This window comes from Mytilus californianus, unplaced genomic scaffold (assembly GCF_021869535.1).
Source record: "Mytilus californianus isolate M0D057914Y unplaced genomic scaffold, xbMytCali1.0.p SCAF_2, whole genome shotgun sequence".
NCBI lineage: Eukaryota > Metazoa > Mollusca > Bivalvia > Mytilida > Mytilidae > Mytilus > Mytilus californianus.
In genome coordinates this window covers 31,625,468-31,640,716 of record NW_026262668.1, presented here as the reverse complement: position 1 = coordinate 31,640,716, position 15,249 = coordinate 31,625,468, and the positions used below count along the sequence as shown (strand labels likewise).

The 15,249-nt window shown below is 31.6% G+C and overlaps 1 protein-coding gene across 1 annotated transcript; it reads left to right on the top strand.

Moving 5' to 3' along the window:
• The first annotated feature begins 9,848 nt into the window (after positions 1–9,848).
• On the top strand, positions 9,849–14,401 carry LOC127729706 (uncharacterized). The gene is made up of 2 exons (XM_052237562.1): positions 9,849–9,933; positions 11,590–14,401. The coding sequence occupies exon 2, from the start codon at positions 12,025–12,027 to the stop codon at positions 13,852–13,854; it is 1,830 nt and encodes a 609-aa protein (XP_052093522.1). The 5' UTR covers positions 9,849–9,933; positions 11,590–12,024; the 3' UTR covers positions 13,855–14,401.
• Positions 14,402–15,249: the final 848 nt, after the last annotated feature.

Genomic DNA, 15,249 nt, shown 5'->3' with positions numbered 1-15,249 from the left:
TCGCTTTACGTTATCTTGAATTTACTATTAGTAAACGATATTTCATCCTTGATAATGTGGACCAGTTAACATTGGCGAATCAATGTCTTAGTATTGCTAAAAGTATGAAGTAATTGTAAGTTAAATACCTTAAAAAATTCAATGTTAAAATTTATTGACATGCAAAGCATATGCACGTTATACGTGCTAATTCCTGAAGGGAACAAAGATCGGGATTTAGCTCGAATGATTATTGGTGAAAATAAAACAGTTATGACGATCTACGATTTCGTTTACATGAGGCAAATATGCTATGAGAGGCGTTGTCCTCTTTGGAACTTTTGAAGTGGAATGCAATATAAAAAAAAATAAAATAACAAAAATACCGAACTTCAAGAAAATTCAAAACGGAAAGTCCTTTATTAAATTGCAAAATTAAAAGCTCAAACACACCAAACGAATGGAAACAACTCTCATATTCCTGACTTGGTACAAACGTTTCCTTATGTAGAAAATGGTGAAATCTGTACTTCAAGACCATCATCTATTATTTGTGAATTTGATACGGAATATTTATCAGCAATGGTTCCCTGGTTCATCAACTTTCTGCTCAGACACTGGTGACGTTTTATAAAGTTTGACTTGCTGCAAGCTCTTGAATCCCGAGTGAGCTAGAATATGTAAATTCCATATGCAGGTGAATTTGTATAGTTCTGCTAAGGTGGGGGAAATTAGATATTAGAATCTCTCATCAAAAACAAAATATGTTAATAAAAGAAATTCCATTTACTAATTGCCTATATATTTTGATTTATTGGTTGAATCTTGCCTTCTTTTCGTCTAAAAGCAAATACTGCATGTGCAGTCAAGACGATATATATTTTGATTTTTTTCTACAAATGCTTATGTGGTATGTCAGTGAAATTGTACTAAAATCCACGTTTAAAACAGGTAATACTCGGTGTTTAATACTTGATTTGGAGTTTTTTTTTATTATATAATTTAAGTATTTTCAGTGAAAATTTTTATTTACAAATAAATATAATCGACATTCCGACTATTTAACTCTGTAATTTATTCCCTCAACTCGGTCATAATAACTTACCTTGTAAAGTAACATTACCAAACAATGAATTCCAATTATCCACAAAGATTAAATGTCTTTTGGGGTTTTGTATATTTTACTGTTAAAATTTAAATTTCATGTAAACATCTTACGATCAAAACTTTAGCATATAAAAAACGATATCATAAAACATTTTTCTGACAATTCTTGTTGAAAATTATGTCCTAATTTGAAATTTATTATTTTGAATTTTTTTTTTTTTTTCAATTTTACGATCCCTTTCTTTCTTTAAGAAATACATAAATTTAAAAGGTTTAAAAATGAATAGGAAACAGTGTTAATAAAAAGCATTCTGCATATCATAAAGACATTCAGTTTTCGTTTTTGTTTCGTTTCGTTTTGTTGGTTACCTTTTACAAGGAAAACCATCAAACACAGAAGGAAAACACATACACTTATTACCAATACTGATCTGAGTAATGCGCATTTGTCCGACGAAAACACTCTAAACAACCAAAACTGATAAAAAATAGAAAATCAAACAATCTTTAAAGATATGTCGCATCATTCTGAGATTGTTAGAATATAATGTATCCTGAATGGCGTTTTTTTTAGAACTGCATTAGAAAACTCTCAAAATGTAAACCAAACACAAACACACATCCGAAAAAAGGTTTGACACAATTTTCTATTTAAATGCGTAGACATTTACAAAATGCGTGATTCCTTTTTTTTTTATTAACAACAGATCTTGTTACATTTGAAGGAAGTATTTTTCAACAAATAATGGTCATTTCTATGGGGGCGAATTGTGCTCGTTATCTTGTCGAATTGTTCCTTTAGTCATATGAGGCAGATTTCTTGCAGAGCTTCTTATGAAGATTTAAAAAAAAAAATAAGCATTATTCTTTAACTGCAATCTTTTTACTATATTCGTGATATAGATGAAATATTCCACCACTGAATAATTCAGAGTTTAATGACCATGTCGCATGCATCGTGAAATAAAGGATATCACAGATACATATATGCCCTCGTCATACCTTCATTGACATCTAGAAAATTGACACTGGACGTTAAGCAACCAACAATCAATGAATCTAGAAAATTGAAAATGAGGGCAAATTGAGAACAAAACTTTTCGACAAAAGCGATGATTTGCAGCTTCCCAATTGTGAACTGTTCTCCTAGATGATACGATATTCCAGAGCTTGCCTTTCCTGTCATAATTTCCTTGATAGATTGATTGATAATTGTTTGCTAAACGTCTTGTGGATAATATTACAAGCATGTTCAGGACGAGAACAAATTATCAATACGTACAAAAAGTAAATCCTGCAATAAGGAATCGACCGGTATGATAAGCTGGAAATTTTGCAATACCACTGAAAAAAATGGTATATGAGATAGGAACAGAAAAAAAATTCAACCTTGCAACAGTCCATCTACGAACCCTTCAGAGATTTGTGGCAAGGGTTCATAACAAACAGAGAGTTTGGCAATCTCTCTACAAGAGCAACGGATCTAACGTCCCAGAATTAACCGGTCGTGGCTGCAAATTATTACATCCTGCACAGCCGATCGGATGCCGCACTTTGGCAAAGGTTTTACTGCCAGTCGCCCTTTGAGTTTTCTTAGTACAAAAATGCTGCATTCAAAGAAGCTTTTTAACCATGGCTTCCGAGTGGTGGAGTTGAAGTCATCAAATCGTAAATCTTAGGAACGCCATCACAAGTTGAATTACCGTTATGGAATATATGTGTCATAGATAAACACGGAAATGTTCAAATAATTGTGAACATAATCCAGTCCTCTTTACCACATTACTGAATGAGACTTATCACTCAATATATACTTACAGGGGCACCACGGCAGGTGTCACATACGTAGCAGGATTAATTGCCTTATCGGAGCACCTGAGATACCCCCGGTCTGTAGTGGGGTTCGTTGTGAGCAGTTTTTGGTTTTCTAGCTAGTGTTTGGCTAAAATTCGTTTGTCTTTTCGTTGTGTTTAGTCGGATTTTTTCCCACCTCTATATTTAACCAGTACGCAATTTATACTGTTTCGGGAATATTAAGGAAATGACTTTAACTGGCAACAAAACATTTTACATACAGTCACCTAGTAAAACCTGTTTAAGGTTTCATATTAAAAATAATTGTTGAATAATGCGTATGGCGATGTATTGTTATGGAGGTCCATAAAAAGGCAAGACAAAATTCATTTCAATACAGTTGAACTCTTTGCCATGATTTAAAAAATATTTTTTTAACATTTTCTGTCAATTTCGAAATTATCGTAAAAAAAAACGGTTCCAAATGCCGCAGACGAATTCTACCTTTCATGGTTTTGGCTATTCTGTTTGATCTATTTTGGTAAAATATCTCCTAAAAAAATATAAAAGTGTTATTTTCATTAGCATAGCTTTCCTGTTATGAATAGCTGTTTTTGTTATTATCACTTTGTTTTCCCACCCAGAGAGAGTATAGGTCACAAATTATTTTATGAAAAAAAAATCATAACAGTGTGTAACTTATCATGCAATGCAGATATGAACAGATTCAGGTAGACATTGTTTTTAAATTATACCCACAATAATCAATATTTGATCTACTACTACTACTATTACTATTTTTGAAATAGTATCTATTACTTTTTAAAAGGTACATGCCAGGTTTGGCAGTGATGTCTGTTCTGAGGTACGTATACAGTCCGTTTGGCTGTAACGGTTGTTTGAAAACGTAGCAACCTCCGTTTTGAATGAGAACGTTACAGCCGAGGTCTAGTGCAGGCAGAGTTTTACATTCTAAACTAAGGCTAACTCTCTCAAGCAAGGTTGACCTCAAATGAATTTGGTTATTCCTTTTAAATCATGTTTTGATTATACAGCTCCTTACGTATTTCGGTATTTTTATATCATTGGCTTTCAAATGTTTAGGTTTTATTAACTATCATCTTCTTGAAGCGAATTGAAAATGGATTTTAACTCAACTAACACAAATGATATTTGGCGTTTAAATCAAACAAATATAGCATGTTCGAGTGGAATAAAGGTATTGAAAAAAGATTGATTTTCTGCCGATTGGTATTTTTCGCATGTAAACGCTATCTAACGGTTTGTTTAACGTACGATTATGCAAACGTTGCCTCTTTCAGTCTTATTTGAGGTATGTTATAGCTGCTTAGGGAAACAACGTATTAGTTCTGCAACATGTGAATAATGAATTTAGAAAGTAGATCGTTTTATATAATTCCTCCTTTTGTAATTGACCTGGTAGTTCGGTATTTTTGTTGATACATATTTCCCTCGTTTGATGTCTGTTACCCAATATCAATGCGTAACCTTTCCCCATTCAGTCATATGATAGAATTGCTTTGTAAAACAATTGCTTGATAGCCTTTGCTAGCCTATGAAGGAAATATATCCTCTTTCTAATAAGAATAAAAGGACCGGTGGTCCGATCAAATAAGGTATGTATTCATTCTGCAATATATATACTAGTACAGCATGGTGCCATAATTTTTTTTGGCGATGGGGTTGTCAGTTTCAGTCTTCTAGTTTGAATGTCCGTATGGTAACTTTAGTCTTTTTTTAATACACCTGTCGTGGTTTTTTCTTGCGAGTCAAAATCGGTGATTATTCGCATTCGTTGTGTATTTGTGAATAAAGAATTGTTACCTACGTCGTTTGGAAATTAATTGTGTACTTAAAACTATGTTTTTTAGCCTAAGATAAACTGAAAAATCATAAATATTGTTACTCTCAATACATGTTCTAGGTGCTAGATGATTTGACGATTCTAAAAGTAATCAGTTTTCTTATGTTGAAAGATGAAACCCGTCGTTTTCTGTCTTTGTCTTCTGTTTCTTTCTTTGTCAATGTTTAATTGATAGTAAGCTATTTTTTTTCGAATTGATTCTGACTTTTTCTGAGTTTTTGAGAGTTCTAAAGTGTTTGAATGTATCTCGAATTTCTTCTCACAACATAACGCTGATTTTAAGCTTGAAGTTTGAAGAAAGGTTATCAAATTATTGATTCAGAAAGTTGAGGACAATGATAATTTAATTTACCCCTTGAAATATAAAATCAGAAATAGCTTATTTTAAGATCTCGTAATTAATGTTTTAATATGAACCAATGCTTTTACTGAAATATATTTTGCTATTTGATGTCTTATACGGAGATGTAAATATGGGTAAACTATCTTTTGAAAAGGCCTGAAATGTGTCTAAATTTGTAGAAAAAAATGTTTAAAATGGTCAGTTTTACTTAATTGTGTCGATTTTTTTCTGTCTTCCGTATTACGTTATAGTTAATCTTATATGACATTTATTTTCTAAAATTTCAAAATTATATCAACTTATTTAATTCACAGTACAACTAACATTAATTTGAAAGGATTGACGAACCCCATGTTATCATACTTCCTTTTGAGAAAAACATTTTATTTATTCACAATTAAAACTAAACCAGTGTTTCCCGTGCAAGCACCAGTGTAGTCTCTTGATCACGTTCTGATATGTAACTGATGTTCAATCCCTGAATAAGTAAAACATTGGTGATAATTTGATCGCATCTACGGAATTGAACATGAAACAAAGACCCACAGAGAGAAATTGGCAATGAGAGTCAAACGTAACGACAAAAGAGGCGATTTTAATTTTCTCAATGACAATAATCTAATATTTTCTCTTTTATAATGTTTACATGGAGTATATACCTCCCAGTTAATACGATATTCAATGTCTTACGTTTCCTATTATCATGATTATGGTTTCTTCGATAAAGGATAGTTTCTTACAATTAAGATATTGAAACTAAGGTTCAAACCTATAAAGTTGAAGTCACCCCTTCGTAAACTTCACAGTTTGTTCATGAGTTTGTTTAATGTTTAGAAAAATCTGTGGCACATGAACACGGATATTTTTCACTCGTTGGAGCCAAATCCTGTCCTGTTTCAAACCGTAGCGACTTATAAAGATTCACAGTTTGTTAATGAGTTTGTTTAATGTTTAGAAAATCTGTGACACATCAACACGGATATTTTGCACTCGTATGAGCCAAATCCCGTTCTGTTTAAAACCGTACCGACTTACAACGAATGTCTTCTTATAAGGAGTAACAGGACAGATACCACTAGTAGAGAAAGTGCTGCGACCTCTCCTACACCCCTTGACCTACCCCTCGTTTTTTAGTTAGATGTTTCTTGCTACATTTTTCCCACTGATAAGTGGACCGATAGTTTCGTTTTGTTGTTTTTATTTTTATTTATTGTGTTATTTGTCTTTATTAAATCGATGGGTATCTATTGCCCTTTTATATCGTTTATCTTGTTTATTCTTCGCTTGTGATCAAACTTTTGAAAAGTAAAGAAATATGAATTGTGTGCATAGATAACATCACAAAGTCCTGGAAACTAAATAAATATGTATCATTTTAAACCTGCCGATTCCAAACTCTAGATACTACTCAGCTACATGTACTTTCAGGGAATAATAGTCAACCATAAATGTGTCGACAAAGTGATAGTAAAAACAAACGATAAGATTGTCTGTTCCAACAAAGATTTGCCTCTGCCATTACTTCCATCAGGTAAGTTCGAAACTAAGTTTGGAAAGACCCAAATGCTCTATGCTTGACAGCTGTAAATATTTGTTTCGTACTTTTTCTTTTCTGCAATAGTTTTGTCTGTTTTTTTGTTCCTAGTGTAGATCTGCTGTAGACAGGTATTCTGATACCAATGAATGTTCCTTGATACGCATGCTTCATTATGAACCTCATTTATTTCCTTTTATGAATAACATAACAGCAAAATTATCAATACAAACAAATCACAATATGTACACTCATCACTCATACAACATATTCACATAAAATGATCTGTCACATTCACACTATTCAATCTAAATTTTTAAAAAAATGTTTCTAAAATTATTTTGAATCATGAACAATTAAGGTAAATTTTCAAACATAATGTATTCAGTCATCGATGTCAACCAATAATAATCTATAAAACTGATTCCGAAATCTTTGCTGAAAATATTATTCATTAACAAGCTGTAGTAACATAGTTAACATCATTTATTTTAATTAACGTCATTGATATAGATTCCTTATATGATAAGTGCTACTTCATTGTCTTTTGGCTTACTAGTCGACTTAATCTCAGTGTCTTCCTTTTGCTAATAAAAAATGCGCTCTTGAAAAACCACACTATAACAAATATTTGATATGAACTTCTTAAGGCATTATAGTATGCTGAACAAAATTAATCTAGGCTATGTCTGATTTTTTTTGTACAATTGCATATTACAGTATTTTATTTACAATAATTTGTATTTCCCTATACATAATTTGAAGTCTTTTTATTAGTTAACAACGCTTTTCTCACAATGACGTTATCTTATTGACGTTATAAGCCTGGATATGTCATGGCGGGTCAAAATTTTCCCAGGTGAAACTATATTCCAGGGCATGCGTTTCCTGTCATAATCTACTTGATAGAGGGTTACTGCTTACAAGGAAACTATTAATTCAAGGGTTCTCATTGTTAAAGTTGGAGTCATCCATTCAAACGTTGTCAAGAAATCATCATAATTTTGGTGATCGTTCAGGGTTATCTATGTCACGGGTGCCCACAGATGTGTTCCACTAGCCATCACAGTCTCGATCTACGATCATATAATATGACTTATATCGTATTTTAACTTGCAACTTGAATGCAAAACATGACAGGTTTCACTAGTAAAGTAGGCTTCGTGTTTTTAAATATTCAGTATTCTGTGTAGTGTCATGTTATTGTTATTTGTCTTTTCGCCGTTACTACTTTTGGTCATTGTGTATTCTGCTTTGATACGACCTACATTTTTTGGTTTTCTCCTTGGTATCCATTCCTTTTTATAAGATATGTGCGTGATTTTTAGTTTAAACAACGTTTATTCAGATAAATCATCAGATAACAATACAACACACTTAAAATAAATATCAAGGTTTTAGAAACAAGCAAAGTTCCTTTTACAAATCTAATCGGTCTCCACTGTGTTGTTTCCTTATCATAAAATATTTGAAATTGAATCATTCAATGCATTGGATTTTTTTTTCTTAATCAAAAGAATGTTGGAGTGCTTTGTGCAAACCTTCAAAACACCTTTTCTGGCTTGTTGTTTGTATGTATTTTTTATATGGACTTTCAGAGAGGAAAACATCTTACTTGTTACTTTATTGAGGTTCAAACTGGATATCTAAACCCCTAACTGGCAAACATTCATGTCATTCATCACGAAGAGGACACATTTATCTTTTTAACTTTAAAATTATTTAGTGTGTATTTCATACCAGGAAAATTTGAAAATCAAGCAACGAGGTTTAAGATTTGCTTCTATCAGCAGTGAACAAAATGAGCTATTCCAATGATTGACCATCCATATGTTTGAAGGACAGACATGAAGTAAGTTGTTTCAGATTTGCCAACTGGTTTCAGAGAACAAAATAAAAAATGTAATTACCACCTTTTTGCCGCCAAAAAATAAAAAATAAAGACACATTAGATTCAGCCTTTCTCATCAACATTTATGTAGAGTTTGAAAAAAATGGTTTTGTACATTTAACAATTTCTTTTTAATGTATGATTAAATTTTACGATTTTTCGAAGTGTCTTTTTGATTGGTCAAATGCATCATGATAAATATTGTCATGATGTTTACTTTTTATATTTTAATACATATGTCAGGTTTACAGAAATTCCTACACAGTGTAAAATGTATGATATTGTAACAGGTTGAGCAAAGAAAAAAAGAAAACTACAAATTACAATAAATTGTATTCCGTTTGACCTACAGTGTTAGTTATGTGTTTATTTCGTGTCATTTTGTTCTAGCACTGATTCGATATCGCTGCTGATGAACTGTAAGCCCTAGGGTATCAGTAGTCAGTGCTTCGGTACTGACGTAATTCAAAACATATTCATTTCAAATGTCTCATTAATAAATTAATAAATCATTTAAAAAAAAAGGTTCAAACTCATTCGGCAATTTGATCTAAGATGAATTTTGCTATTTGTTTAAGATCCTTTTTGGTTATATGTTAGACATTCCAAATAAATTTTAAAAGGTTTAAATATGAAGTGCAAAATAGTGGTTATAAATAGCATTCTGCGTCAAAAATGCATAACAATTATTAAAAATGTATCATTCTTTGCACAGATTTGGAAGATTCTTAATTTATATTATTGATTTTTTTTTGTTTCATTTATTATTGTATTGGAAGCTCGTTACAAAGAGAACAACATCCAAAGTAGTAAACCTCATACAGTTTCTACCAATAGCGATATGAGTTATGTCGCTTTGTCCGACGAATATCATTTAAAAAAACTATCAATGGAAAACAAATGGAAAACCACACAATTTTCAGATTCCGTCGCCTAAAACCGCCTTCACACAACTTTGAAGACTGGTATACTATGTTACAGTATTTCTCTTGAATGGGGTTTCTCTTTGCGAGTATAAGAAAACTTAAGACACGCATATCGGTAAAAAAAAAGATAGATACAATTTTCTTTTTTAATATTTATAAGCAACACCAGTTTCGGGATATTTACACACCCAGGCTTTCTAATGTTTATTTATCAGAGTTTTTAAATCATTTATTGATCTTAAGACATTAATTACTTTATTTCAACGGTCTTTATACACTGTTATTTAAATCTTACTGCAATCTGCCATAATGATCGGGTTTACACATCAATAACGATATTCTTTAAATATCCGAGTTCATATAGTATATACACATAAATTAAACTTAAACCGGTAATAGCAGGAAAAACCAATCGACAAATCAAAAGTTTTATCATTTAGCCATATAAAGGATTTATGAAGGAAAACGCATCAGGTAAAATTTGTATCATGATTATTCCTGTCTCCATTGAAATGAACATTTATCCTGCAATAATCAATTAGAATATGATATCTTGTTATTTAGTGTATTCTTTTACTTGAGTTATTCATACGACGTTAACAGTTATCAAAGGTATTAAAAGATGCAAAATCTTAATTCATATTACTTTTTACATGCACACATATAAACGAATCATAACAAAACAACCCCAATAGCAGCTTGCATAAACTGAAACCTGTTTATTTGTGAGGTACACAGTGTAATAAACACTACTAGAACTTTAATTAAATATGTTTAATTATACGAAAGCCTTTATTATGAGATATCTGCTCTCTATTGATTTGAAGATATGTCTGAGCTTTTTCTCGTTCAAGTTACTCCACTTGCGGAAATATACACATAACTCACAAATAATAACCAATGTTATAAGGATGAAGGAATGAAATTATAAATTAACATATGTGCTGATTGATCTTTACAATGTCTCGATTGATGTTTCAATTCCGTTGTCTCTCAAACTGTATATCTGATATCGCTGAAGTTTTGTCATGTTTCTGGCTTGACACTAACTAATTAATGTAACTTTGGTGTTTTGTGAAAGATAATGATAGCAGCAGGATGTTGAAAGCATTTTGTCGCACTCACTTAGTATTTTTTGTTGAAATCATTTATTCACTCCCATTTTTTGTATTTTTATCTGTTTTCAAACTTATGTATGTTTTGACTATAAAAAACTGCCTTTATATTCAATGCTTCGGCGAAGTTTTATCGGTTGCTTTTACTTTGTCATAAAAAAACGAACAAAAAGATAATGTTGTAATGTGAAGTAACAGAAAAATAAATAAACCAACAAAAGTGTCAATAGATCGGAAACAAAAATATTTTTAAAAACATCAATTCTTAATCTATGCTTCCCAACACACGTAACGACAGACAAAAAATAACTGCAACCGGTGAAATAACACTCCCGACAAGCACATATTATTAGTTACATAGTGTTTTAGTGACAAAATACGATGTATATGGGGTCAGTAAATTTCATATGGGGTGAGAGCGAATCTCGAATCCCAATATGAAATTCACTGATCTAAGATATATCGTATTAGGTTATTTGCACAATGTGTAACGAATTTATCTTACGCAGTTACGGAAAGCTTTTACAAAGCCATGAACAACAAATATATAAATCATGTTTTCCCAGACACTAAAGTATCATTTATTGCAAATCCAACCGATTTGATGTTAAGACGTCAACGTCATGAACAGTCTTAAAGAATTATTATGTGTAATGCAAAACTATAAGTATATTATATCAATAGGATGTTGGACCATAACTATAGCAAGACATATCTAGTTATGTTTTAATTGACCAAAACACAACAAAAATCAAAGATAGTACTACGATGTTTAATTGAAACATAACTTAGGGTACACAGAAAGACGACACCTCTAAAGTGGAACCCTTTGTAAAAATTTACAACATTTGCTTATTTAAACAACACATTTTTGTAACTTTTTGCACGTAACTGACTCAAGATATCACAATAAAGAACAATTTTCCTACTCAATCTCAATTCAAATAAACATTGTAAAGACGTAATTTATCTTCAAATTCAATCATGTGAATATAATGTTGTTTCTATATTATAGGAGCAGAATAGTGCAACACATAAACGTCCAATCCATATACATTATTCATCCTATTAGTGATTCAACCGCTTCCAGTACTTTATGCTTTAATTCTGTTATGATCTTCAGTCTAGGTGGCCAAGTGGTCTTGAGCGATGGGCACAGTGCAGGCGGTGTTGTCTCGATATCCCAATAGCATGAGTTCGAATCCCGGCGATTTAACATTGTTGTGCTGATATTTAGAGTAATTATGAATATAATATGTGTTTTCAGCCGTGTATAACCTTCACTGTTGATCCAATGGATGGATCTATCGTAGAGTTGTCACTTGTTTAGACGTACTTATATATATAGCGTATATATATATATATAAATATACACTAGAATTACATCATTACTTACTTAGAAAATTATATTATGTAAGAGCTGTTGACTTCAGTTTGGAATTTATGCAATATGAACCTTGAGGACAAAGAATATTCGCTTCAGTTTTATCAATATTTATGTGATATAGTCGGATCAAAGGAGGTTGTGAAGACGAGAAGATCGACAATTCTTGCAGTGGATTCTGCTTTGTCGAATAAAGATCATGCGCTAATAAATAGCGGAAGTAAAGCGGAAGGACTAAATCTAAAAGGCAGCGATCACGATGTCATGCTTGTCGATAAACATATTGGTGCATACGAGAGTATACACGATATGTCTTCCTCCTCACCCTCACACGAACTTACACTTTTAATGGATATCAATCAAACCAAGCCTGGATATACAAAGCTAAAGGTTTATGACATATCAGAAAGATACTCATCGATATATACGGAGTGTTGTGAAACTTTTCAAATGCAATCATATATCTCAAGTAATCTTTTTCGGGAATTTCACTTACTTGAAGGTTTTGACCTGATTATTCATGGTCCATGCTCGTCTTCAAAAGATGGTACATTCGATGCAGTAAGCAGTTTCCAGTGCAAGAAATGGGTAAACACTGCCAAAAAGTGGATTTACAGATCTAGATGTACATGGCCTGAATATGAAATGATACAATCTGTTGTGCAACATGGCATTTTATTTGTTCCTATTGGATGCAAAGGTTCAGTTACAGAAGATCTTGAATGGCGTATCTCGTTTTCTGTCGCCGAAAAGATTCTTATACATTCTTTTTCACATACCCAGTTATTATGTTATGCGCTGTTAAAAATTCTTTTGAAAGATATTATCAAACAGAAACACGAAGATCTCATTTGTTCGTATTTTCTTAAAACAATAATGTTCTGGCTATGCGAAGAATCAGATCATCAATGGATACCTGAAATGTTCGTTCGATGTTTCATGAGTTGCTTGACAAGATTAATTTACTGCGTTGAATATGAAATATGTCTTCATTACTTTATACCTGATAACAATCTATTTGAAGGTAGATTTGTATTTGAACAGCGTAAGGCATTACTTGTTACTCTGGTTAAAATTTACAATACGCCTTGGTATTACGTTTTTCATTCGGCGACATTTGAAAATTTTAGAAGAGCACGAATAAACTCGTTTTACCCTTATCTGACAGTAACTTCATTGTCATGCCTCAATGTTCCTTCTATGATGGTACCAATGTTAGTATCATCTACAGCATTTGAACAAGTACTTATTCGTTCAGTAAACCAACAAGACAAGCATCTTTTTATACATCTGCTATCAACCTCCGCACTGACACAAATGCAAGATTGTCTTCACTTTAAGGAAAGAAATAAAGCTTTTTATAGACAATACCAGATAATATTACGATATTTCAAAACAGGCGTGTATTCCTCTTCCGTCCAAGCTTGGGCATTGTTAGCATCTTTGTTTTATAAATGTGATCGGTACAGTGAATGCATTCAAATACTGAACTATAGTTTGTCTAAATGCACTCCAGATAATATATTGATCAGTTTAAACAATGATATTGTTGAACAAAGTATTTTTCAAAACTTAAAGCAGACAGTAGGATTGTCATTGACGTGCAAATATTTCATCATTCGTGATGTTATTATGATTGAACCTTATCATTTATTACCGACAGAGTTGGCTCCTTTAATCAACGAAAAGATCGATATAGTTAAATTGTTTCCACCAGTTCTGTACTTGAACGTTTTATATTACTTTTGCTTGCATCATCTAGGGGATTATAGCGGTAAAATTGTCGCTTTGCGAGACCTTGAATCAACGATAAGAGAAAGATATTTCATTCATGAAAGTGGGTCCCATTTAACATTGGCGAATAAATGCCTGAGTATAGCTAAGAGTATGTTATAATTGTAAGTTGATTACTTTGAAACATCCCATGTTTAAAGTTATTGGCATGACAAGCCTATGCCCGTTAGGTGTCAACTATTGATGGCAATACAGTCATGGATATTGTTCAGATGATTATTTGGTATTGGAATGCAATGTCGAGGTATAATCTCAAAGAGTAAAAAAAAGTGTAACTGATAATATGAAATTTCATTCACTTGATCCCTCTTTATATGTTGATTGAAAGTTACTGTTCAAATCGTTTCAATATTATATCCATCTTATAAAACTTTACACGTTTAGGTAAACATAACTTAAATTCTAGAGGGAAAAGAAAATGTTTATGTTTTACGATTAAATGATAATGTTAAGTATTAATACCACTGATAATGGTATGTCAGTGCCATTTTAGTACAACCCTCTTCTAAAATAGGTAAAGTTAAGTAATAAATTTGGATACAAATTCTCATTTATTTCATTGTGTTTCCAAAAGTTTTCTTTGTACATACACTTGCTTGTAAATTTATCCGTTACGCAAGCTTCGTTACCAAATGAAATTTATAAAGACCTTTTATTGCGAACCCAATGAAAGTTTTCCACAGTGCCATCTCTATCTTGACCAGGTATTTAATTTTTTGCAAGTTCACCTGTCCTATTGAATAAATACAATAGCTATTGTTCTCTGTGTAGTTTATTCTCTGGGACCTTTAAATTTCTTCTAAGAGAAATCTATCATTCATTGATTAAATTACCTGAGTAAAAAAAAAATTCTTATATATTAGACAAAAATACTGTTTTTATACTCATTAACTGCTTGTGATGACGTAGTTATTTAATATTAATAATATATTTTCATTCAGTTTAATATAAACATTGATTCAATCATAAAAAGTTGATTTCTGACAAAACCTTTCAACATTGTTTCTTTTAAAAAAAAATTTGTTTGACATGAATAAGAACTTGAAAATAATGATGTTTCAAACTAAGATCTTCTTAAATGTGTTCTATAACTAAAAAAAAAAAAATCAAATTTCAATAGGAACATTGATAAAACTTTTGTGAGAAATCAACTTTTTATGATCGAATCAATGTTTATATTAAACTGAATGAAAATATATTATTAATATTGAATAAATACATCATCACACGCAATTAATGAGTATAAAAAAAGTATTTTTGTCTATATATAAGAATTTTTTTTTACTCTGGTAATTTAATCAATGAATGATAGATTTTTTAGAAGAAATTTAAAGGTCCCAGAGAATAAACTACACAGAGAACAATAGCTATTGTATTTATTCAATAGGACAGGTGAACTTGCAAAAGTTTAAATACCTGGTCAAGATAGAGATGGCACTGTGGAAAACTTTCATTGGGTTCGCAATAACTCACCGGTAATGCTGTTTTTATATATAA